Here is a 26765-nt window from a genome sequence, read left to right on the forward strand (position 1 = left end):
TAGAAACTCACATGGATCAACTCAAAAATGATCTTAGCCATCAATAAGAACTTAATCATGGCTGTTGGTGATCCAATTGGAGATTATAAGAGGAGGTCGATGGGGTTGGAGTAGAATGAACAAAAAGTGGAGTTCCATGGTAGAGATCAAACTTCCCAGTTGTAGTGATTTAGCAGAGGAGAATTCGAGCCAGAGAGGGGACACAGAGACAGTGAGGGGTAGAGTCAATGGGTCTGGAGGAAGTTTTCTAGTTTTGGAGAGTCTTTGCAGAGGGGCTGCATTTCCCAGAGAGGCTGTGTGGAGCCTGCGCATATAGCTTTAGAGGGAGATCGATTTTGTTGAGAAGGGTGATTCAGTGGTAGTTGGTCCAAAAAATCTCCAGGAGGCCAAGCGAGTCACTTCCAGAGGCAGAGTTAGCCAGGACATCATCTTTCTAGCAGTTACAAGGCATAGCGAGTACAGCCTGCGCAAGCACTGTGCAGAGGTTGTATGAGCAACTAGTTTTGCCAGTTTTCGAAGTTGGGTCAGGCATGGTGTTGAGGTATTTGCGTCACAGATATTTTAGCCATATTATTTTGTTGATTGGATAGCTAGCGTGGCTTCTAAAGATTGTACTCAAAATTTCACTGCTGCATAATAATAAAACCCTCATCTGCTATACCAGTGTTCCCACAATGGGTTTTTTCGGCGACATTTGTCCAAAAATAACGGTGTCAATTTTATTGTGTGTGTGCTATCATTTTCTTAGTTTCCAGTTTATTTCTGCTGCGTTTTTATTGTGAAGAAATTGTTGTGTGATTAGTTTGATATTTTTCCGTAACAAAATAAATTGCATAATTAATCCAGTTAGAAGAATTAATTCCAGTTGCCGCATTTCAAGCGAATTTTCACATGGTATCAGAGCAAAGTTGATCAGGGAGTAAGCTCAGAGGTGGAAGGAAGAAATCTTTCAGATTCAGAGGGAGTTTGGCAGTTCGATTTCCAGGACTGTGTGGGGCCTAGCTAGGCAGTGCGAATTACTGGACAAGTTTCGATTTCCAGAGGCAGGTGGCCGAAAAAATTCGAATTTGTCCAGAAATGATTCCAGCAGGCAGTAGGTGTGCAGATTAGTGTTTTTGTAGAGCAGATTCTTGATCTGGGCGCAATTATTTTTATAGCAGATTTGTAGTAGCAGAAGAAACACTGGGAGGAAGAGAAATAAAACACATGAAGGAATTTTCTCAGAGGGTTTCCAGTTCAGTCTTGAAGGAAATCCGAAATTTCCAGTTGCAAAGGTAGAACCAGCAGGAAGGACTGCACATTTTATAAGGGAGTGCGAATAACTGAGTAGGTAGCCAAGCAGGAGAGGAGGAGATTCTTGTTTATTTTTCTTAGTTGTGAGTTTTGCAGAGATGGCCTTAGCAGGACTTCGTGATCAAGACATATTAGATGGTGCATCCAACTATGTTATTTGGAAGGCTAAAATGTCTTTTCTGCTAGATGAGCATGGTTTGAAGACGTACGCAAAGAGAGTGGTAGCCGTACCTACTAGCCCGTAACAACTAGAGAATTACAGAAAGGAAATGGCCAAGGCGAAGCGGTTGATCCTTGATGGCGTTTGGGATCATATAGTCTCACACTTAGCGACCAAGAATACAACCAAAGAAATGTGGGATTTTCTCACAACACTATAACAAATCTTTTCGAGAATCGAAAGTTGTTCCTGAAGGAGAAGCTAAGAACCGCTAGGCTGCAGAAGGGAGGAGTTACCCCCTACCTTACCAGGATTCAGGATATTCGGAATGAGCTTTCTGTCGTAGGAGAGACACCACAAGACGCTGAACTTGTGAGTGTAGCCATCAATGGTTACACCGAGGAGTGGGCTACTTTCGTCCAAGGCATCACTGGACGAGATCAACTACCTAGGTGGGATCGATTGTGGGCAGATTTCACGCACGAGGAGATGCGACTTGCTCTAGTCAAGAGTAGTCTCGGTGGCAACAACAGAGGATCGAAGAGTGTGAAGGAGGAGGAGAATGTAGCCCTTGCATCAAAGGGAAAGGAAAAGAAAGGTCCCAGTCAAGGACAAGGCTCACATTGAGGAGAGAAGAAGGAGTAGAATGTAGCCCTTGCATTAAAGGGAAAGGAAAAGAAAGGTCCCAGTCAAGGACAAGGCTCACATGGAGGAGAGAAGAAGAAGGAGGACCCATCGAAGGTCAAGTGCTTCGGTCACTATAGTATCTAGTGTCCTTAGAGGAAGAAGGACAAGAAGGAGAAGGAGCAGGCAACAACTTTGGCAGAGATAGATCAATTGTCCTCTAGGTTGGAGGAAGACTTTGCTCTATATGCAACTATACCTCCAAGTGAGAGGTGGGGAGACGTTGAGCTCTAGACTCTAGAGTTGCGTAGATCTGGGCAGGATCCTTCGTGGAGAGCATCATACAGGTGTTGAGCACCAAATAGGTGTTTAGCATCGGGCAGGTGTTTCCTCTTGGATCAATACCCTTGCTACATGGGCCCACAATATTTAGTAGTAGATGAATTAGTGTCAGATGGCATAATCAGTTCTTGAGGGACAATTGCAGTACTAGTTGCAGTCAGATGTTGAGGAGCACAATGTAGTTGCAGTGCAGACAAACTTAATGGACAGTGCAAACACTGGTAGCAGTCAAAGACTCAGGAGGCAGTTGCAGAGCCACTCCAGTGAAACGGTTGATTTAGAGATTCAGTTCTTAGTTGCAGTAGTTGCAACAACAACAACATGAGATCAGTTGTAGCATAGAGCAGAGTTGGAAGTAGTATAGGCCCCATACAGTGCAATGTCAACAACAACTCAGATGCAGTTTTAGCTCAGCTATAGTGTGGTAGATGAATCAAAGTTTCGCAGTAGTTGGTGGACAGTGGTAGTGGTCACAGTTGTCAGACATCAACAACGTGTATGTAGGATGTTATGGAGACGGGGTTAACACCTTCCTTGCTAAGAGGGAGTGTTAGTTTTTGTAGCATTGGATGGTGTTCTAGTCTCGACTTTGGTCGGAGAGGCTAAGAAACACTAGGACTCCAGAACCCAAAAATCGTTTATGGAAAATCCACCTATAAGCTCAATTAAGTTAGTTAATCCGTAATTAAAGTTTTCTTAAGTCTAACTTAGGGAAAATGATTAATTAACAACAATTAATTAAGAAAGGTGAGATTTCTCTAGAAACTCACATGGATCAACTTAGAAATGATCTCAGCCGTCGATAAGGACTTAATCATGGCCATTGGTGATCCAACTGGAGATTATAAGAGGAGGTCGATGGGGTTGGAGTAAAATAAACAAGAAGTCGAGTTCCTTGTCAGAGATCGAACTTCCTAGTTGTAGTGATTTAGCAGAGAATAATTCGAGCTAGAGAGGGACGTAGAGATAGTGAGAGGCAGAGACAATGAGTCCGGAGGAAGTTTTCCAGTTTCGAAGAGTCAGCAACAGAGGGGCTGCATTTCCCAGAGAGGCTGCACAGATAGCTTCAGAGGGAGATCAATTTTGTTGAGGAGAAGGGTGATTTAGTTGCAGTTTGTCTAGAAAATCTCCAGGAGGTCAAGCGAGTCACTTCTAGAGGTAGAGTTAGCGAGGACATCATCTTTCCAGCAATTCTAGGGCATAGTGAGTAGAGCTTGTGCAAGCACTACATAGAGGCTTACATAGAGGCTGTACGAGCAACTAGTTTTGCTAATTTTCGGAGCTGGGTTAGACGTGTTGTTGAGGTATTTGCCTCACAGATATTTTAGCCATATTATTTTTCGGATTAGATAGCCAGGTGGGCATCTAGAGATTGTACTCAAATTTTCGCTGACGCATAATAATAAAACCCTCATCTGCTGCACCGGTTTTCCCACATTGGTTTTTTTCGGGGACATTTGTCCAAAAATAACTGTATCAATTTTATCGTATGTGTGCTATCATTTTCTTACTTTCTAGTTTATTTCCCCAAAGTTTTTACTATGAAGAAATTGTAGTGTGATTAATTCAATATTATGCCGTAACAAAATAAACTGTATAATTAATCCAATTAGAAGAATTAATTCCAGTTGCTGCATTTCAAGCAAATTTTCACAGGCCCCACCTCTCAAGAAGAATCGACCCAATCCATGTATAGTTCCGTCCCTCAAGCTTGTGGCTAGCCTCCTGCTCCTACTTGGACATGTACTAAACACAAGAAGACCCACAAACTAGTCCCTTTCACATTCGGCCTTTTCCTCTCTTAGCTGCGGTTGCCTTAGACTTCAGATGCTCTCCACATATGACGAATTGCACTTGGGTTGGTGAGAAATGGGGCTCCTCCTCCTCCTATTTATATGTTTTCAAGGGCGTGTAACGTCTAGCCCTTATGGGCACCTTCTAAGTCTAGGGCGACTTGAATCTTTTGCTACAAGCCCACACAAGCACACAAAAAAATTAATTTCTCCACATTGACAAGGGCTCTCTTGGTGCTTTAAGCAACCCCTTGCTCCTTTAAGGGTGCTCTATCATCTCCAAGTGCCAAGTCATCAAAACTCTCCTTGGTCTCACACCCACAAGCTTGGGTGCAAAGCCCACCTCTTAGGTACTTAGCCCACAAGTGACTTTGTGGTGCCAAATTCCTCCATAACTCTGTACCCTAGAGTTTGGAGTACCTCCCAAACTACAAATATCAACACTCCCTCTTAGCGACGAAGGTATTTCCGAGACTAGGAAGTAACTCTTCATCACTGTCACTGTTGGCGACACTACCCCAACTCCTGATGTTCACAAATCCAACATACCCTGTAGCATGAACTACGCCCTTCTCGGAAGTGTCATTGCCACGAGAAGCCTCCTGCTTCTTCTTCTCTTGAAATGCTTTCAGGCCATCCCACGGTTCCTTCTTGCTAGCTGTAGAAGCACCCTTACTCCCCACTGACCACACGCTCTTCTTGGGCTGCACATTCTCCCTCTGAACCTGCAAACCTCCGCTAGAACTCGACTCCCTTTGAACCTCTGGAACTTGGACCTTCTCTTGCTTTTAATTCTCATGATCTATAGGCTTGCTTGTCAGCTGATATAGACAATGCTCCCTAACTCCAATGACCACTCCACCAAAGCTAAAGCCTTTGGGCTTGAGCTTTGCTTTCCCATCCTAGAAAATCATGTCAAACCCCTTCTGCTCGATCATTGAGACAAACAATATGTTATATCTGAGCTCTGGAACATATAATACATCTTGAACTCGCATCAGTTGACTTGACTCCATTCTGAATGGCACGACACTTGATCCTCTAATCTCCTTCTGAATCTTGTCGCCCACCACCATGTGCAACTTTGAGTCCCACTTAGCTAGAGTCTCAAACACATCACATGAACCTATCATATGCTTCGACGCACCACTGTCCACATACCATGAAATCTCGTTGATGACACCCTCAAAGAAATGAGAAATCAGAGCAAAATCCTCACTCTCCAATCTTTTCGAGGGATCATCTATCTCAATAGAAGTGGCGATACCCACAACCTCCTTTCCCTTCTTCTTCTCATTATCTCCTTGCTTCTTCGTCGGACACTTCGTCGAATAATGACCATACTCGCCATAGTTGAAACTGTTGAGAAATCTAGGGGCAACAAGTGTAGGTGATTTCTCTTTTGATGATAACTGCTTGTGATACATTTTTACTTCATTTGATAAGCTTCTTTTTTTCTTGATTATTATTAGTGTTCTTTTATCATCAAACAACTACCAAACAGTAAAATCAATGAGACAATAGGACACAAGATGTAGGCGATCAACTAGGGCCAAAACTTCTCCAACTTAAGAGAAAACCCACCAGAATTCTCTCTTCTTATAGACTTTCAATTGACAAATTCCAAGACCTTTGACCCTTGACCTAGACCCTCCAAGACTAAGTCACACCTTGCTTTTAGCAACTTTTGCAAATTTGACTTCCAGCACCTTCAACTTGCCCACTAGCTTCTTCTGCAACTTTGACCTATCCAACAACTACTTCTTTATCTTCGACTTGCCCAGTAGCTTCTTCTGGAACTTTGACCTATCCAATAGCTTCTTCTACAACTTCGACCTATCCAACAACTTCTTTTGCAACTTCAACCTATCCAACAACCTTTTCTGCAACTTTAACTTGCTCAACAAATTCTTCTGCAATTTCGACCTATCTAGCTGCTTCTTCTGCAGCAACCCTAGCCCTTACACGTGTGAGAAATAATGGTGTATTTCTGCTCCTCTCTTCTTCACTTGGATAGATTCTTTCTCCTAGAGAATTTGGTTCCCAAAATAGCTTTTCTTGGTGACCTATCTTCACTTGCAACTTGGCTTTAGTGCAACAATATGTGCTCTAATTCCTTCACATGTGTGGAGAGAAGTAACCCAAAAACAAATCCAAAACAACTCGACTTTTCTTCCTTCCTTCGTCTTCCTCTTCTTCACACTTCTTCTTGTCCTTGTGATTGAACTTGAGTGAGTGAAGTGTGTCTCTCCAAGTGAGGTCGAAGTCTTCTTTATATAGGCTTTTCATAGGGTCGAACTGCTTCTTTTAGGCCAACTTGCCCATGTGTGTACGCTGACTTGATCTTTGCATTATGACTAGGTCTTGGAGGGTCTTTTGACTCAACTTTGACTCAATAAATTTTTCTTTACAACATGTAACATTCCCAATTGGGTCTTCAATACATGACAATGACTTAATTGACTTTATGACAAACTTAGAAGCACTCAATGGGTGCTTGACCTAAAAATAAATTTTCCTTGAGCATGAAACCCATGCCTCAAGAACAACAATAATAAATTTATTTTTCTCATTACATTAAATACATAAAATCATGATTACATGTGTCATTATGAAGATCGAACCTAGTTACATATTTCAACAGAAACACTTCAACTTACTCAAGTCCTTTTGCTTTCCCTTCATCCTTGCTGGAAGAACCACGTCATCATTGGAAGCCTTCTTCTTTAAATGAAGTTCCTTGTCTCGCAATTCTTCTTGAATGAAGTTATCCCACAACTTGTTCGAGTCTAGTAGCTTCTCTCTGGCAATGATCTCTTTGATGAACGACTTCCATTCTGGAGTAAACCCCTTCAAAACAATCCTCACCATCTCAGGATCTATAACATTCTCTCCAATGGCAACAAGCTCATCTCAAACCAAAGACAATCTTGTTAGATACGAAGGCACTGCTTCACCTTGTATCATCTTGGTTGACTTCAACTTATCCTGCAATACCAACAACTGGTTCTCGTTCTTATTTTGGAACAAATCTTGAAGAGCTTTCCACATCTCATGGGCATTGCTCTTCCTGACAGAGGAGGTATTAAAGGATCCTTGACACCATCTAGGATGATTAACTTGGCCTTCGTATCCACCTCTTCGTACACTTCCAGCTCCTTAGGGTCAGTTGACTTCTTGATCCCTCTCTTGGCAAAGTCTTGTTGAAAAATGTGTAACTAGGTTCGAACTTCATTAGTATGAATTGTATTCTTGTGTATATAAAATGAAAAAGAAATTATTATTATTATTGGAGCATGGGTTCTTTTATTTTATAGGTCAAGCACCCATTGAGTGCTTTTAGGGTTTGTCGCAGGTATAAGAGTTATTGTCATATATGGAAGACCTTATGGGCACATTGTAAATTGTAAATTTTTTTTTTATTTTGTCTTGAAAATGTCAAAATACCTCCAAGATCAAGTCGGCCTAATGAGTTGTCAAGTCGGCCTACATGAAGAGCCACGTCAACCCTTGAAGGAGCCTATATATAAGAGGAACTCGTCCTCCATTTGGACCATTTATTCACTCATCTCTTATGCAAAGAAGGCAGAAGAAGAAAGTCGAAGAAGGAAGTGTGAAGAAGAGAAGGACGAAGAAGTCGAAGTGTTTGGGTCTCTCTCCATTCTTCTGGAAGTGCGAAGTTAGGGTTTCTGTGTTGGGCTAGTCTGAGGTTCAATTTTGGAAGCAAAAGAGAAGGAAGGCAAGCGAAGGTCTCTTAGGGCATCTTACTAGCCCTAAGACTCAAGTCAAGGCAAGCGAGGTCAAGGGGAAGGCAATTAGAGGTAGATCGAAGTCTCCTAAAGAAGCAACAGCAGTTGCAACAACGACTGGGGAGCAGAATTTCGGATCTATTGGGAGGTCGAAGATATTTCAGTAGGACTCCGAGGAAGACTTGATCTTGGAGGGTATTTGTCTGAGTCTAGGTCATGGTATTCGCCAATTGAAATATCTGAAAGATTAGAAGAGATTTTACGGGTTTTGCCCTTAAAAGGAGGGATTTTGGCCCTGGCTTGTAGCCTATATACTGTGTCATTGTTTTTACTGTTTTGGTAGCAGTTTGATGTATTTCACATCGGAATAAGAAAGATCGAAGCTAATAAATAAAAGGGTAACACAAATAGTTATCAAGTTAAGAGAATTAACATATACATTGCCCTATTGAATTCTCAACATGGAATCAGAGCTTTGGTTCTCTAAGGGCATCATGAATATCTCCTCTACAATGAAGAAGGTCATCAAAAAGATTGCAAGCCATCTCAAGAAAGGTATCAAGGAAGTATGGAGTCTCATATTCTCTTCAAAGAAGGTATCACTCAAGGATGAGGGACTCTTCTCGGCTCTCTATGGAACATTCCAAGACGAAGACATCTGGGTGATTGATAGCGGTGCATCAAGATACATGACTGGTCACTCCCACCAATTGAAGACCTTGTCAAAGGGAAAATCCGCATACTCTGTGGAACTTGGAGACAACAAAAGCTATCCAGTGAAAGGCATTGGATCATCATCTATAAGGCTCAGAAATGGAAGCAACATCCACTTAACAACATTTTGTTTGTTCGAGGTTTGCACAAAAATCTACTTTCTATTTCAATTTTAGAAGATAAAGGAGATAGAGTAGCCTTCATTGATGGTAAAGTAGTTGTATGGGCAAAGGGCTCAAGCATAGAACAAGCAAAAGTGATTGGTATCCATGAAGGAAGGCTCTACAGGTTAATATCTCCCGTAAACCATGCCCTAGTTCACATTGAGATTAGTCCATGTGAACTTTGGCACCAAAGGTTTGGTCATCTACATTTCAAAATACTCTCGACTCTAAATTCCATAGTATATGGAATACCAAATCTAAAGGAAGATCATGAAGGTGTCTGCAAAGGATGTGCATTGGGCAAGAATACCAAGAAACCATTTAGAAGCAGTGCTTTAAGGTCAAAAGAAATCTTAGATCTCATTCACTCTGATGTGTGTAGCCCTGTGACTCCAAAATCACTTGGAGGACATCTTTATTATGTCACATTCATAGATGATCACTCAAGAAAGACCTGGGTTTACTTAATGAAAACTAAGGGAAAGAACAAATCCATTGAAGAAAGTGTAAAAGCAATGTTACACGATCAAGACATACCTAAGTTTCTGTGGGGTGAGGCAACAAAGACAACAATCTACATACAAAATCGATGTCCTCACAGATCTCTAGACAACAAGACTCCAGAAGAAGTGTTCACTGGGAAGACGCTGTCTGTCGATCATCTCCGAATCTTTGGATGCCCTATGTATATTCATATACCAAAGGACAAAAGAAAGAAGCTGGATCCTTCCGGTGTAAAATGTATATTTGTTGGGTATAGTAACTCGTCGAAAGCCTATAGAATCTATATAAAAGATGGACATCACATTGAAGTTAGTCATGATGTCATATTTGATGAGAGCATATTATTCAAGAAATCAAAAGAAATTTCTATAGATTCCGATGACGAAGAACTTCCTATATTTGAGGAAGAAGTTGATAAGGAAGGAAGAAGGACCTAGTGAACCTATTCAACCTGTGGTCATTCAAGAAACAAGGAAAAGACCTAACTGGTTGAAGTCTACACTACTTAATGCAGAAGGTCATGGGACAACTCAAGGATCTTTTAGAGAATGTAAAATACCCAAGAGATATTCTAGGTATGCTGCATACATGACTAAATTAATAGAAGTAGAACCTTCCACCTTTGAAGAGGCTGTAGAACATTGAGAATGGAAAGATGCCATGAATGAAGAATATCAATCTATAATAAAGAATGGAGTCTGGGAGATCATACCTAGGCTTGAAGACAAATCTGTAGTTACTTCCAAATGGATCTATAAGATCAAGCATGCAACTGATGGAAATATAGATTTGTGGCAAGAGGGTTCTCTCAACTTGAAGGCATCGATTATGAAGAAACATTTGCTCCAAGAGCAAGATATACAACGATTCGATCATTAGTCTCTTTGGCGGCATCGATGGGATGGAACATCCACCAGATGGATGTCAAGACTGCGTTTTTGAATGGTACTATAGATGAAGAAGTCTACATAGAACAACCCTTGGGATTCAAAATCAAAGATAGGAGGCCATGTGTTTGCAGATTAAAGAAAGCATTATATGGCCTCAAGCAAGCACCGGGAGCATGGTATGCTAGGATGGATGCATACCTACAGAGATTAGGCTTCACGAAAAGTTCACCTCTATATTAAGGTTGTAAACAATGAACTTGTAATTATTCTTCTGTATGTAGATGCTCTTCTCTTGACAGGTGTAGAGGGTCGAATTGAAAAATGTAAGAAAGAATTGGCAGCGGAATTTGACATGAAGGATGTTTGGCTGATGCATTACTATATGGGACTAGAAGTCTGGCAGGAACCTAATGAAATCTATTTAGGTCAAGGAAAGTATGTGATCGAGATACTAAAGAAGTTCGACATGATGGATTGTAAAACTATGACCACTCCAATGATCACAAACTTGAAAAGACTAAGGAGTTCCGAATCAAGCCCTATGGATCCCTCCAGGTATAAACAATTGATTGGCTCATTGATGTACTTGGTGAATACTCGACCGGACATATGTTTTGCAGTAAATGTACTCAGTCAATTCCAAGTGGAGTCGAAGCATGATCATTGGATAACAACAAAACATATTCTGAGATATCTGTGAGGAACCATCAACTACTGCTTGAAATATGATAGAAGGAATGATGTTCAATTGATTGGTTATACAGATTCCGACTGGGGAGGCAGTGAACAAGATGGAAGAAGCACTACGAGAGGATGTTTTAGTCTAGGATCCTCTATGATCTCATGTATGAGTAGAAAGCAAGACACCGTTGCTTTGAGTAGGGTTGAAGCTGAATATGTTGCCTCATGTGAAGTTAGCAGGGAAGCAATTTGATTAAGGAAGCTGCTATTTGATTTGTTGGAAGGAACAATGAACCCTACAATGATACGTTGTGATAACATTAGTTGTATTCGTTTGTTTGAGGACCCAATGTTTCATGGGAAGACAAAGCATATCAACACCAAGTATCACTATATACGAGAGCTAGTACAAAATGGTGTGGTGCAACTATGGTATATCTCCGCTGATGAGCAGGTAGCTAACATATTTACGAAATCACTTCCAAACAAGAAGCTTGTATACTCAAGGGACAAGCTTGGTTTGGTGGGATTTTCCTCCCTAATTGAGAGGGAGAGTTAGACACAACATTCTTGTCTTCACTTGGGAAGAAAGAATGGAGGATTGGGTAACCATCTGACATTCGATACTCTTTAAGAATGTGGTAGCGCATTCAAGATAAGAGTAGTCGTGGACCAATATTCTTTGAGGATTAGCTACCCAAGATAAGAATAGTCCAATGGGAGGTCATACTCTATGAACACTCGGGTGGGGTATGTACCTTGGAGAGACAATGATGGTGGTGTCTAAACATCATTAGTCTCGCTAGCATTGTGCTCTGATCTTGTGGAGAGATAGAGCTGTTAGTTAAGGCCTTGCTATATGAAAAATGCTGGTTATTATGATGCTAGACAGATAGGTTAACAATCCGACTCTTCTTATTTAATCTCTTCAGATTGAGAATAACCATGCACCTCTAATGAATACCTCCCTAGTTAAGAGGGAGTGTTGAAAAATGTGTAACTAGGTTCAGTCTTCATTAGTATGAAATGTATTCTTGTATATATAAAATGAAAAAGAAATTATTATTATTATTGGAGCATGGGTTTCATGCTCAAGCTCTTTTATTTTATAGGTCAACCACCCATTGAGTGCTTCTAGGGTTTGTCTTAGGTATAAGAGTCATTGTCATATATGGAAGACCCTATGGGCACATTGTAAATTGTAAAAGAAAATTTATTTTGTCTTGAAAATGTCAAAATACCTCCAAGATCAAGTTAGCCTAATGAGTTGTCAAGTCGGCCTACGTGAAGAGCCATGTCCACCCTTGAAGGAGCCTATATATAAGAAGAACTCGTTCTCCATTTGGATCATTCATTCACTCATCTCTTATGCGAAGAAGGCAGAAGAAGGAAGTTGAAGAAGGAAGTGCGAAGAAGAGAAGGACAAAGAAGTCGAAGTGTTTGGGTTTCTCTCCATTTTTCCGGAAGTGCGAAGTTAGGGTTTTTGCGTTGGGCTAGTTTGAGGTTCGATTTTGGAATCAAAAGAGAAGGAAGGCAAGCGAAGGTCTCTTAGGGCATCCTACTAGCCCTAGGACTCAAGTCAAGGCAAGCGAGGTCAAGGGGAAGGCAGTTAGAGGGAGATTGAAGTCTCTTAGAGAAGCATCAGCGATTGTAGCAACAATTGGGGAGCATAATTTCAGATCTACTAGGAGGTCGAAGATATTTCAGCAGGAAGCCAAGGAAGACTTGATCTTGGAGTGTATTTGTTTGAGTCTAGGTCATGGTATTCGTCAATTGAAAGATTTGAAAGATAAGAAGAGATTGTATAGGTTTTCCCATCAAGAGGAGGGGTTTTGGCCCTGGCTTGCAGCCTATATACTGTGTCATTGTTCTTACTGTTTTGGTAGCTGTTTGATGTTTGCGATCAAAGCTAATAAGTAAAAATGTAACACAAATGGTTATCAAGTTAAGAGAATTAACATATACGTTGCCCTATTGAATTCTCAACCAGTGCTAGATCCTGTTCACCATTAGAGCCAACTTGATCCTTCCTGTCCCCGATCTATAAATAGACAACCCTTCCAACCTGTCCTCATATCACAGACCAATCGACAACTTCGACATTGCTATTAGTCCTTCAACAACAATGTAACCAACTCCCTCTTGAGTTGTACTTGTTGTGCACACTTTGATTCACTGGCCCTTAAAGTAGCTCTAATTCCATGTTGTTTTTCCACGTCACTAGAGAATCTAGGTTAGGGTCTTAAAATCTGACATAGCCAACTCAAATGCTACAGCAAACTACTTTGCACAGTGGAATTACAACAATAAATCAACTAGTGCACAATAGACAACTTTTTACAATTTTTTCAACAACCCGACTTTGTTATATTATCAATCTATAATATAATGGTCTAGGGCTCTCGTACCAGGGATCTTGGCCCTCATTCAATCATTGGTACAAGAATACAAATTGGGGTTTGGTGTCAACTACTATGAAAATCAATCTATACTGAACAAGATACCAATTGACCTACTAGCTGATGTAGTGCACTTCACAACTCCACTTGAACACCTCTATTGGTCCTTCTGCTCCCAATCTGTAGCAATACCAATCTGCCTCTATCAAATGATCCTGCTCTTTTAGATCACTCAACATGGCTCACCAACTGTCTGCCCTCTAGCTGATCATTAGTCCATCAATGAGTCAACACATATGGTCTTCTTGTGAGTTGTTCACAACTCCTAGGCTGCCCACTTGGTGCTCCTTAGTCCTTCAAGAACGCAACACTTTGGGACTTCTTCCCACCATTGCTTTCTTGTGCTGCTCCAATGAAGACAAACTTAGGGCATAGAGGCTGCCCTCTATCACTGTCAAAAGTCCTTCTCCAATAGTCAACTTAGGGCCTATTAATAAGCCCACTTGGCTACCCTTCTTCCTTCAAGAAACAAACCCTTAGGCTTCACTCCCTCTGCCCTTATAACAGTCCTTAAAGTCCTTTTCAGGTGACTACTTAGGGCTGATTTTGCACTTACTGTCAGCCCTCCAACTGCTCCTTTAAATTCCAAGACAACTGTCCAAACTAGGACTCTCAACCACCTATCAAAAACATCAAATTAGGAGAACACTTACCTCTAGTTTATGGACACGTTCCTCTGTTGCTGATCACGAACCTGTGCAAATTCAGACCTGAAGTTTTTCAGCCTGGTTAGGGCACTAGACCAGCACTTAACCAGACCTCAAAACTACCCAAAACTTCGCTGTTCCTCTCTAATAGACTTCCCTTCCTGCACTGTCACTTTGGCCTCTTTAGAATGCTGATCTAACACATTCTTGATTGCAAACCAGCCCTAATCTAAGGCTCAGTCCCACCTGTAAGCGCACAGAAAGTTTCAGCCCTGCCTATCAAGAAGAATCAATCTAATCCATGCACAATTCAGTCCCTCAAGCTTGCGGCTAGCCTCCTGCTCCTGCTCGGATCTATACCAAGCACAAGAAGACCCACAAACCAGTCCCTTTCACCTTCAACCTTGTCCTCTCTTAGCTGCGGCTGAATTAGGCTTCAAATGCTCTCCACATATGATGAATTGCACTTGGGTTGGTTAGAAATGAGGCTTCTCCTCCTATTTATATGTTTTCAATGGTGTGCAATGTCTAGCCCTTATGGGCACCTTCAAAGTCTAGGCTGACTTGAATCTTTTGCTACATGCCGACACAAACACAAATGAATTAATTTCTCCGCATTGACCAGAGTTCTCTTGGTGCTTTAAGCAACCCCTTGCTCCTTTAAGGGTGCTCTATCATCTCCACGTACCAAGTCATCAAAACTCTCCTTGGTTTCACACCCACAAGCTTGGGTGCAAAGCCCACCTCTTGGGTACCTAGCCCACAAGTGACTTTGTGATGCCAAATTCCTCCATAAACTTGTATCCTAGGGTTTGGAGTACCTCCCAAGCTACAAATTTCAACATTCCCTCTTAGCGAGGGAGGTACTTCCAAGACTAGGAAGTAACTCTTCGTCAATGTCATTGTTGGCGACACTACCCTAACTCCTGATGCTCACAACTCCAGCATACCGTGTAGCATGAACTACACCCTTCTCGGAAGTGTCACTGCCACGAGAAGCCTCCTACTACTTCTTCTTCTGAAAAACTTTTAGGCCATCCCATGGTTCCTTCTTGCCAACTGTAGAAGCACCCTTGCTCCCCATTGACCACACACTCTTCTCGGGCTACACATTCTCCCTCTAAACCTACAAACCTCTGCTAGAACTCGACTCCCTCTGAACCTCTGGAACTTGGACCTTGTCTTGCTTTTGCTTCTCATGATCTATAGGCTTGCCTGTCAGCCTATATAGACTGCTCCCTAAAGCCATTGACTGCTCCACTAGAGCTAGTGCCTTTGGGCCTAAGCTTTGCTTGCCCATCCTGGAAAATCACGTCAAACCCCTTTTGCTCGATCATTGAGATAAACAATATGTTATATCTGAGATCTGGAACATACAATACATCTTGAACTCACATCGATTGACTTGACTCCATTCTGAATGGCATGACACTCGATCCTATGATCTCCTTTTGACTCTTGTCGCCCACCACCATGTGCAACTTCGAGTCCCACTTAGCTAGAGTCTTGAACACATCACGCAAACTTGTCATATGCTTCGATGCACCACTGTCCACAAACCATGCAGTCTCGTCAATGGCACCCTCAGAGAAATGAGAAATTAGAGCCAAATCCTCGCTCTCCAATCTCTTGGAGAGATCATCTATCTCAATAGAAGTGGCAATACCTGCAACCTCCTTTCCCTTCTCATTATCTCCTTGCTTCTTCTTTGGACACTTCGTCAAATAATGACCATAGTCGCCATAGTTGAAACACTTCAACTTACTCAAGTCCTTTTGCTTGCCCTTCATCCTTACTGCAAGAGCCATATCATCGTCAAAAGCCTTCTTCTTCGAATGAAGCTCTTTGTCTCGCAATTCTTCCTGAATGAAGTCATCCCGCAACCTGTTCTAGTCTGGTAGCTTCTCTCTCGCAGTGATACCTTTGATGAATGACTTCCATTGTGGAGTACACCCCTTAAATGCCATCCTCACCATCTCAGAATCTGTAACGGTCTCTCCGATGGTGGCAAGCTCATCTCGAACTTGAGACAATGTTGTTAGATACAAAGTCATTCCACCTTGTATCATCTTGGTGGACTTCAACTTATCTTGCAATACCAATAGTCGGTTCTTGTTCTTATTCTGGAACAAATCCGGAAGAGATTTACACATCTCATGGGCATTGCTCTTCCTCGACATATGAGGTATCAAAGGATCCTTGACACCATCTAGGATGATTAACTTGGCCTTTGTATCCATCTCTTTGTACACTTCCAGCTCCTTAGGGTCAATCGGTTTCTTGATCTCTTTCTCGGTAAAGTCCCAGATCTTGTTCACCATCAGAACCAACTTGATCCTTTCCTTCCACGGACTATAGTTAGACAACCCTTCCAACCTGTCCTCATATCACAGACCGACCAACAACTTCGACATTGCTATTAGTCTGTCAACAACAATGTAATCAACTCCCTCTTGAGCTGTACTCGCTGTGCACACTCTGATTCACTGGCCCTTCAAAGTAGCTCTGATTTCATGTTGTTTTTCCATGTCACTGGAGAATCTAGGTTAGGGTCTTAGAATATCTGACACAACCAACTCAAATGCCACAACAAACTACTTTGCACAACAGAATAAATACAATAGTAAATCAACTAGTGCACAATAGACAACTTTTTACAATTTTTTCAACAACCCAACTTCATTATATTATCAATTTATAATAAAATAGTCAAGGGCTCTCGTACTAGGGATCATGGCCCTCATACAATCATTTTTTTTTTAACCACAGGGTGAATCGGTAACTGCCAGGCCTAATCTATGGGAGACCAAGGATCAAACCTCATAGCTGCCACTATAACACCAAGAGCATAACTAACCACCTGCAAGTCGGGTATACTAAGTTCCTATGATTTTAGCAAGAGCAGACTCACGGGAAAGGGGAATCCGCCCCTCTAGCTGCCACCACAGCAGGTCATTGTACTCAATGAGATTTGAACTTCGGTCTGCCCGGGCTTCGCCCATGTGACTTACCGTCAAACCACATGTGACTTACCGTCAAACCACACATCACTGTACGGCCCTCATACAATCATTGATACAAAAATACAAACTAGGGTTTGGTGTCAACTACTATGAAAACCAATCTACCCTGAACAAGATACCAACTGACCTATTAGTTGATGTAGTGCACTTCATAGGTCCACTTGAACACATTTGTTGTTCCTTCTAATCCCAATTTGCAACAACACCAATTTTCCTTTATCAATGAATCTTGCTCCTTTAGGTCATTGAACACGACTCACCAACTTTCTGCCCTCTAGCTTCTTGTGAGTTGTTCAAGACTCCGTTTGTGAACAACTCCTAGGGTGCCCACTTGCTGCTCCTTAGTCCTTCAAGAATGCAACACTTTGGGACTTCTTCGCACTATTGCCTTCCTGTGCTGCTCCAATGAACACAAACTTAGGGCATGGAGGCTGCCCTCTATCACTATCAAAAGTCCTTCTCCAATAGTCAACTTAGGGCCTGTTCATAAGCCCACTTGGCTGTCGTTCCTTGAAGAAACAAACCCTTAGGTTAAACTTCCTCCGCCCTTCTAACAGTCCTTAAAGTCCTTTTTAAGTGAATTTAATTCGGGCTGATTTTTCTCTTACTGTCAACCCTCCAACTACTCCTTTAAATGCCAAGACAATTGTCCAAAATAGGACTCTTAACCACCTAGCAAAAACATCAACTTAGGAGAACAATTACCTCTGATTTAAGGACACCTTCCTCTGTTGCTGATCATGAACTTGTGCAAATTTAGACCTGAAGTTTTTCGGCTTGGTTAGGGCACTAGAACAACCCTTAACCAGACCTCAAAACTACACAAAACTTCGTTGTCACTCTCTAACAAACTTCCCTTCCTTCATTGTTGCTTTGGCCTCTTTAGAACGCTGATCTAGCCCCTTCTTGACCATAGACTAGCCCTAATCTAGGGCTCGGTCCCTTCTGTAAGCTCACAGAAAGTTTCAGCCCCACCTCTCAAGAAGAATCAGCACAATCCATGCACAATTTAGTCCCTCAAGCTTGCGGCTAGCCTCTTGCTCCTACTCAAACCTATACCAAAAACTAGAAGACCCACAAACCAGTGTCTTTCACCTTCGACTTTCTCCTCTCTTAGCTATTGCTAAAGTAGACTTCAGATGCTCTCCACATATGACGAATTGCACTTGGGTTGGTGAGAAATGAGGCTCCTCTTCCTTTTTGTGTGTTTTCAAGGGTGTGCAACGTCTAGCCCATATGGGCGCCTTCTAAGTCTAGGTCGACTTGAGTTTTTTGCTACAAGCCCACGCAAACACACAAATAAATTAATTCTCCACATTGACAAGGGCGCTCTTGGTGCTTTAAGCAACACTTCGCTCCTTTAAGGGTGCTCTATCATATCCAAATGCCAAGTCATCAAAACTCTCCTTGGTTTCACACCCACAAGCTTGGGTGCAAAGCCCACCTCTTGGGTACTTAGCCTACAAGTGACTTTGTGGTGCCAAATTCCTCCATAACCCTGTACCCTAGGGTTTGGAATACCTCCCAAGCTACAAATCTCAACAAGGATATGACAAAGGCAATAACTTTTATATCCCAGACTACTATAAACTAGTTCACATGTAATTGCAAGTTATCTTGAAGTAGTTAAGAATCTTGATAATAAGTGCTACCATTGTCATAGAATTGCTATGTTACCAGGATTCAGATACGAATACGGATCCGGATCCACTAGTTTTTTGAAAATCCAGGATCTGGATATGACAAGGATACGTCATGTACAAAAAAAAATATAATAATATTTTTAAAATTTTAAAAACCACTTTAGAGTTCAAAAATCAAATACTCCATGAAACCATCAAACACTTTTAGAACTGAAACCATTAGATATATTATAAATATGAAGACTGAAACAATGAAATGATGCATCCTCCCTCATACAAAGTAACAAAAAGGATCATAATATCATAAATGATAATAGTAAATACATTTACAAATCCTCAAATGGATCTATATCTTCTACATATTGCAACTCTACATCATGACTAGATTATGGGGGTCCTAGAATGTAGGAAGTTGCATCAGTAGGCTGGATTGGTGGTGGAACAATATCCTCAAGTAGGTTGAGGTGAGTCATGGCATTCAGTGTCAGGTTCAAGTCAGAGACCTCAGGCTCTACATCCCACATCCTGCTCGAACCTTTTTTATACTTCGGTTCAACATGTGATAGAAGATGGAGGTTGGAATGAACATAAACAAGATCCTCAGCCTTTGTCGCTCTCAGCCTGTTTCGCTTCACTGAATGGATGAAGCCATATGTACTCCAATTCCTCTTAGCTGATGAAGAACTAGCAACCTGTGATAACAACCTGGTAGCTAGAGTGGAGAGATGAATGCTATCCCCACCATGGAAGCCCCACCAAGTAATAGGATTAAGATGCCCTCGATCATCCATAGCTACTGGATCTAAAAAGCTACCAGTAGATTGTACAAATCCTCCAAATTCTTGGCGTACTTCCATTGCAACTCCCATATCTCTATAAATTTTCCTCAAAGCTGTCTTGTATCCTTGTACCACTTCAGAATCTTTGTTTGGTGCTGTTCTACCAGGTAAAGACAAAATTTTGGAATGATAGTATTTAGGGTGCAATGCATATGCCAAAAGGTGTAATGGTGTGGTCATTTTGTTCCACCTTTCTGTAAGTATGTCCTTCACTAAATAATATAATGTTTCATAAGGGTCATTTTCATTTGCCCTAGTAATTTCCCTTATCCTCTCCAACATACTATCAATGTTTTCATAAACTTCCCCCAAGTAAGGTGTATCTGTATCAAATGCCCCGATCACGGTCAAGATTGGTTCAGTGAACCATAGAAGGTATTGGACCTTGTCCCACCATGCATCATCAAGAATGATGGACTTGATTTTTTGCCCTCTATTAGAAGTGGAAGTCCTCCATGATTTCCAAAGAGAGTCAATGACCATTGCTTGTAATGCTTGTCTCACCTCCACAAGCCTCTTTATGACAAGAGTGTGGGAGGCAAAACGAGTTTCAGCAACCTACAAGTTTCAAAAAGTCAAATCTCAAATGAGAAATCATATATAAATTTGTAATTAAAAATAAGAATTTCCAATACAAATAATATTGATTAAAAAAAAGTATCTTCAGTGGCTCCAACTTTGCAAAACCTTTATATATGGCCTGGGACATTGAATGATTGGTTATGAACATTTGGATTTCCTTTGCTGCTACATATATTTCATTAATCCATTCAATCTCACCAATCTTGGCAAGCATAAGGTTCAATGAATGTACTGCACATGGAGTCCAAAAGATGTGATTATATTGACCCTCCACAATCAAACCTGCAACTTTACAAACCTATGCATTGTCCGTAATGACTTGGACAACATTATGTGGTCCCACATTTTCTATTGCATCAATAAGAATTGTGGATATGAAAGATGCATCTTTCTCTATTCCACTACAATCAACAACTTTCAAAAACATTGCCCCTTGGGGGCATAATGCAACAACATTAATTAATGGACGGTTTCTTTGGTCTTTCCATCCACCAGAAATAATGGACACCCCTGTTTTTGCCCATGTATCCTGGGTTGCCTATCGCTGTCTATCCACGGATTTTCTTTGATGCCAACAAAGTAGTGCGGACCTTTTCATATTCAGGGCTTTTGTACCCTTTTGGCACTTCATTAACTGCCTTAATCATTTGTTGCCAATAAGGGGAATGCACCAAATTGAATGCTAGCCCATTTGCATAGATGCAACGAGCTACATGTTCATCGGCTATGTCTCTACCTTGATTATTGAAAGCTGCTTCAAGAGGGCCTAGAGTGGGCCTTTTATTAGTTGTGGCAGTAGGCCTAGATGGCAATGGAGGCCTGGTTGTAGAGCTTTGTACAGGGTGTTTTCCCTTAGCAAGCTTCCTATCAACAACTTCTTGCAAAGATGCATAGAATTTCATTTTTCCAGGACTCATATCTCTGCCAGGTTTGCCATTTGCATCTTTTGGTCCGATGCATACTGGCACCCCTGTGTTAGTTTGATCAGTGAGATGGGCCTTCACTCTAGTATATGAGCCATTTTTTATATCTTGGCATTCATTGCACTTCCATTTAAATGAACAACCTCCGGGATTTTTTCCAATAAGCTCCACATACTGCCATAGAGGAGATTTTGGGTCTGTTTTGATGATTTCCCCTTCACTTTGCTCATGCTATGATGGTTCCATAATGGTCTATAGGTTATCTTACTCAGTACTGCATATAAAATTCAAATTATGATATATTAATAATTATCAATACGCAATTAAATAATAGCAAAACCCATGACCAAGTGGAATAACAAAAACTAAAATAAGACAACATTAATTTTAGAATGCCAACAGTGCCAACTTGCTAAGGACAACAACTACAAGAAAGAAAGGTTATAATAAAGGGGAAAATGTTGGGAATTGAAAAGATTCAAACAAAAACTTATATCATATAATCATACCTTATCAAATTAATTAAGTGGAAAACGAAATTACATATGGGATTAAAAAAGGGGGTCTGATTAAAAAAGATATTGAGAGGTGATTTATGGGATAAGAGCATATTGGCTTGCGGCTTATTAAGTTATAAACTTATAACTAAAAAACCGTGACTGAAAACAAAAGATTTGTAGAAGGAAACATATCTTATAAACGATGGTGATGTATGTTGATGGTTCTAATAAACAAGCTTAAGCCTTAATCATGAGAGACAAGCATGAATATAAACCATTAAATTTAAAAGACCAGATATATTTTATGATTTATCTCTCATATGTTTGTCGTTATTGGTTCAATCATATGTCAAAAAGACCCAACAACAAAACCCATGAATTGTGAGACAGTGGTGACTCAAGTCGTGAGAAAACAAAATTTTTTTGGCGGTGGTGACTAGAGTCCTGAGAAAAACATTGTGGCGGAAAGATTCAAAGATTTCAGCTGAATAGACAAATGCCCGTTTAATAAAAAATACCTTGCGATGTGACTTGGTCTAGCTGATGTGAATAACGACAAACGTTGAACGCTTGAATAGTGAAAACTGAATAACAACAAACTCCTGGGCCCTGAAGAATGAATACGCCAAATGTTGAAAGCTTGAATAAACGCCATTTGTTCTGCCTGTTGAATGTTGGGTGCACTGCTGACAAAGAGGGACCACACTAACTTTAACTAAAGTCAAAAATGAAAACCCTAAACTCCTCCGCATACGCTTTAATTTTTAACTTTTGCGGGTTCCAGCTTTTGGACAAAAATTCTGCGGGTTTCGGCTTTTGAATTGGGATGCGTTTTTGGCGAGGAGGATCCGTTTCCCAAGATGAAAGATCCGCCACCTGTCGTATTTTGTACGTATTCCTGCGGATCTGAATCAGATCCGAGGATATGGAGATCTTGGCCCCCCTACTACCGGATCTGGTAACGTAGTAGAATTGGGCATATGGAGACATAATGTTTTGATCTCCATCCTTGTCGTCATTATTGGAAGTTAAATCACCTCTTTGAAAAGTGTTGAATGAAGAGGAAAGATAAGAAAACAATTCATGATGGATGGATCAATTCTTGGGGATGGAATAGAGTAAGGAAGCTGCAGAATCTTCCCGTCTAGTCAAAACAAAGGTAAAGACATTGAAAAAGGATAAATGACAAAAGCAAAAAGCTTTCAAACAATTATTCCAAATGATTTTGGGCAGGATCCAGGTCCAATTCTGTATGTTCTTTGAAATTAAAACATGAATCAAAGATGGTACTCTCTACACATCAAGGAGGAGCAGGCCCAATTCTTTATGTTCTTTGAAATTAAAACATGAATCAAAGATAGTACTCTCTACACATCAAGGAGGAGCACATCGATGAAAAGATATTGTCTTACACATTTAAGGGGAGAGAGTAAGATGATGAAACTCTCTTGCACCTTAAGGTGGGGGAGTGAAGATCATTAATGGTAAACCAAAACCACGACAATGTTCAAATCAAATTGGTTAGTGATCATCCAAAACCACCACATTGGTCAAGTGAAAATGGTTAGTTGTAAACCAAAAAACCATCAGTATCAATGGAAGATGGTTAGTGGTCAAACAATCCATTGATCAAGCTTGGATACCTTTAAAAAGCAAAAGAATCCAAAGATCAAGCTTGGACCCTTTCAACTATGAACTATTGAAGAACAAAAGAATCCAAGGCTCAAGCTTTGATCCCTTCAACAAACTTCTCACATTGCATCTGACAGGGGGGGGGGATATTAGATATCAGTGATGATAGTCAAGCTTCAAGATTTCAAGTCGTATGAGTTATAAAAGTCAATCAACATTTGGGAATTCCAGCATAGCAACTGGTCTCCTCAAATCAATCATATCGACTATTGGGATGCTAATCAATATAATGGGAATGTTCAAATGTGGAAACTATTAATTTCCAGATGAATTATTCAGCATCCAGATATTAGAGATTTTTCAGGCATATCTTCATCAAAGCTCAATTCAACAGTTTCAGATTGAAGATAATACAATTTATTGTTAATGGTATAATTATTCGAACTTGTGATTGAGGGGGGGAATGTTAGACTATGATTCCCTAGACAATCACTAATTCCAAGACTGCATTGATATGATTTGTAAACCTTATCTATTGATGAGATGTTGTCATGATCCATTGATGAGGTGTTAGTGAGATCTGGATCTAGAAGTGGTCAATTTCATGTATTATAAATTGATTCATCAGATCAATCCAATGTGTAGAGAATGAATTGAGCCTTTTCCACCATTACATGTTTTGCTTGCTTATGCTCTAATTCTAAACAATGTGGGTTATGAAACTTAGGTTATCATTCTTTCGCCATAAGTCCTTTGATTAGCAATGGTGATAACCTAAATTGCATTAGACCTCGTACTTGGCTAAGCAACTTTGAGTTAACGCAAACATAAATTGAACTCTCTCTTTGGTTAACTTTGACACAGAGTCCTCAAACTAGCTAGAAGTAGTGAGAAGGATGTTTTGACATACCCAAAGAATTTGAGCATCTATGGCGAGACAATGAGACTCCTCCAGCAAAAACAAGAAAAAAAACTTTTGGTCAAGCTACTGGTACTTTGGCAACGTTGACCATATGATTCAATATCTCCTTTATTTGGTCTCAAAACATGTCCTCTAGAGTTATGTGGTTGAAGAAGTACCCAAGCAATGAGTGCTTTTTATATGCTTCACAAATAGTTTCATATTTTGTAGACATTTCAATAGGCATGTCTTTAGGAGGATTGTCATTACTTCATAAAAAGATCTACGAAACAAATTTCTGGTCTCTTTTGTGGGGGACCATCATTCTTCTTATCCCCATAGCTATGAATTACTAGAGTTGAGTTCAAATCAAATGATTTACCCTTAGGGCCCGATTGAGCCATAAATGGCTCTTAGAGGCCCTTTGGCAGGAGATGGGCCAGTGATGTCTATCACAGACCAACAAATCAAAAAGGATGGGGGTTAATGGTGACAAGAACAATGCCAAACCCCAAACACATGCACCTTACCCCTTTGTTTTCTTCCACATTTTCTATGTGAATGGTGCCCTAGTTTATGCGATTGTAGGCTTAGCCTATATGAGAAGTGGAACACTGGAAGCCTTGATCATTTGCAAACTGCTGTTACATTTGTTCTTCCTTTTCTTGAACATTGCTAAAAATGAAAGTTGTTGCATTTGTTCTTCCTTTTCTTGAACATTGCTAAAAATGAAAGTTTGGAACATTCATTTCTGATATAGTCAGAATTGTTTGCTTTTGGATGCCATAATCCTTTTCGTGTGCGGAAGTGTTATTTTTCTGATTAAGGTTGGATGGTCAGAACCTTCTTTTAGGGCATGCTAATTTAGTTTGTTGCATATAAAGTGCCTTTTACAAAGTGGATTATGGAAGAGGAAAATGTTTTCCTAATCTTATTCAAGTCTTTTAAACACCAACATTTTTTTTTCAAAAAATACTTTGGGCCAAAAATAAATGCAAAAAATCATATTGACCTATAAATTCATAGTAGAGTATGTTGATAAAAAATCTAAGAATGTGTAGACTACATGCATTTGCCCAAAAAATTGTAAGGCCCATACAAACTACATGTATTTGACGAGTAAAGCAAAATATTTGACGGAATTTACTTCTAACGAAACAAAGATGTTAAAGAATGGTCTTGTAAGTTTGAAGAATCACAACGATGTCAATGAATAGTCTTACATAGAACTATGACATGTACATGATTCAGTAGAGTCCATAATTGTTGATCAAAATAATTGCGTAGGATTTCTTTTCATAGTTATAGTTTCCAGTGCATTTGGAAGATTTCAAGATTTGCGTTGCAGCTTTGTCTTGTATCAAATGCGTAGTAACATTGGAAAATATTAATTTAATAAATATCACTTAGATGTCATAATTAATAACAGAGAAAACAAAGAAAGTTGACTGTTTTTGGCTACTATTTTAAGGTCAACCTTTTTCTGAAAGTACAATACTGTGTGTAAAACTATGTGCAAGTAAAGTATTTTATTTTTTAGAAAACGTTTTTGTAGCATTATGTCTGATTGCAATTGTTCTTATCCAAAATTTTGGCAGAAACACAGTCTTCGCTGTACAGAATCCTTTATGCGTGACAATGTCATGGAGGAGTTCCATCAGATAGAGCCAGAAAGTCAAACAAAGCAAAAAATGTTGGGCATTTTGAAACGCTTCCACTCAGAAAATGAAGATGACACTAGTGAAATTGAAGAAAGTGATGAAGATGGTATGAACTTTTCGTTAAACTTCAGTGAACATTTCTCTGTTCATCGAAACTATTGGTTGACAATGGAACTGGCACAGGATCACGTTAGCAGTTCCCATGTAGTCAAATGACAGATTATATAGATAATGTTAGTTCTTAATTGACAAAGAAATGTGATTAATCTTATAGACAGTTGTCTTAATGGAGAAGTCATATTGATGCTATTTCAAATATCATTGCTATTGGATTCATTGTGTCGAGAGGTGCTCTACAGCCCATTATGAGGGATATGTTGTAGTGTTCATAAAAAACTAAAAAGTAATACAAACAATAAATCGATTCAATTCAGTTTATTATATTGTAATTTTGTTTTTCTTAATAAAATTACACACTTCTTGATAAAAAAATTCATAATACACATGACATTAAAATAAATTTAAATAATAATGATTCATATTTGTAACCATGATATTTTAGAATATATAATTGCGCCGAGAAGTGCTTTACAATCCATGTGGAAAAAGTCGACCTCGGGAATAAATCGGCTAGGGTTCAAAAATTGAAAAAGTCTTTAAAGTTGGGAGGTTTTTGAAAAAATCGGCAAAAACTCTGCAAAATTAAAAAAAATAAAATATATATATATTTTTTACTTTTTTAGCATCTAAAGTATACACAACATAAAATAAATGAATTTCCACAAAAATGAAAAGAAAATATATAACATGTATAAGAAGTCTAATGCTACATCGCTTATCAAAATAGTGAATCAAGTCCTGACTCAGTGTCAACTCTCAACAGTCAAAATATCAACAGAAAATATCATAAATGTATATCATGGTTCATCATCATGAGTCATCTACATGTCATAAAGTAATTAGTCACTGAATCCTCTGCCCCTTTTACGGGAATAGGGAATGACTTTGCCTTTTCCTTTAGAGGAAGAAGGCCCTGCCCCG

General features: G+C 40.0%; 1 protein-coding gene across 1 annotated transcript in view; it reads left to right on the plus strand.

Annotated features, from left to right (window-relative positions):
* The window catches only part of LOC149222799 (HIT-type Zinc finger family protein), a 121845-nt gene that overhangs the window by 43245 nt on the left and 51835 nt on the right, over positions 1-26765 (plus strand). Inside the window, exon 4 of the mRNA XM_089385637.1 lies at positions 25662-25830. Coding sequence (XP_089241763.1) covers positions 25662-25830 — 169 coding nt within the window. The remainder of the gene's footprint in view (positions 1-25661; positions 25831-26765) is intronic.

The sequence above is a fragment of the Pinus tabuliformis genome, chromosome Q (genome assembly GCF_031772625.1).
Source record: "Pinus tabuliformis cultivar Carrire ecotype Pingquan chromosome Q, CPIR1, whole genome shotgun sequence".
In the NCBI taxonomy this organism is placed as follows: Eukaryota; Viridiplantae; Streptophyta; class Pinopsida; order Pinales; family Pinaceae; genus Pinus; species Pinus tabuliformis.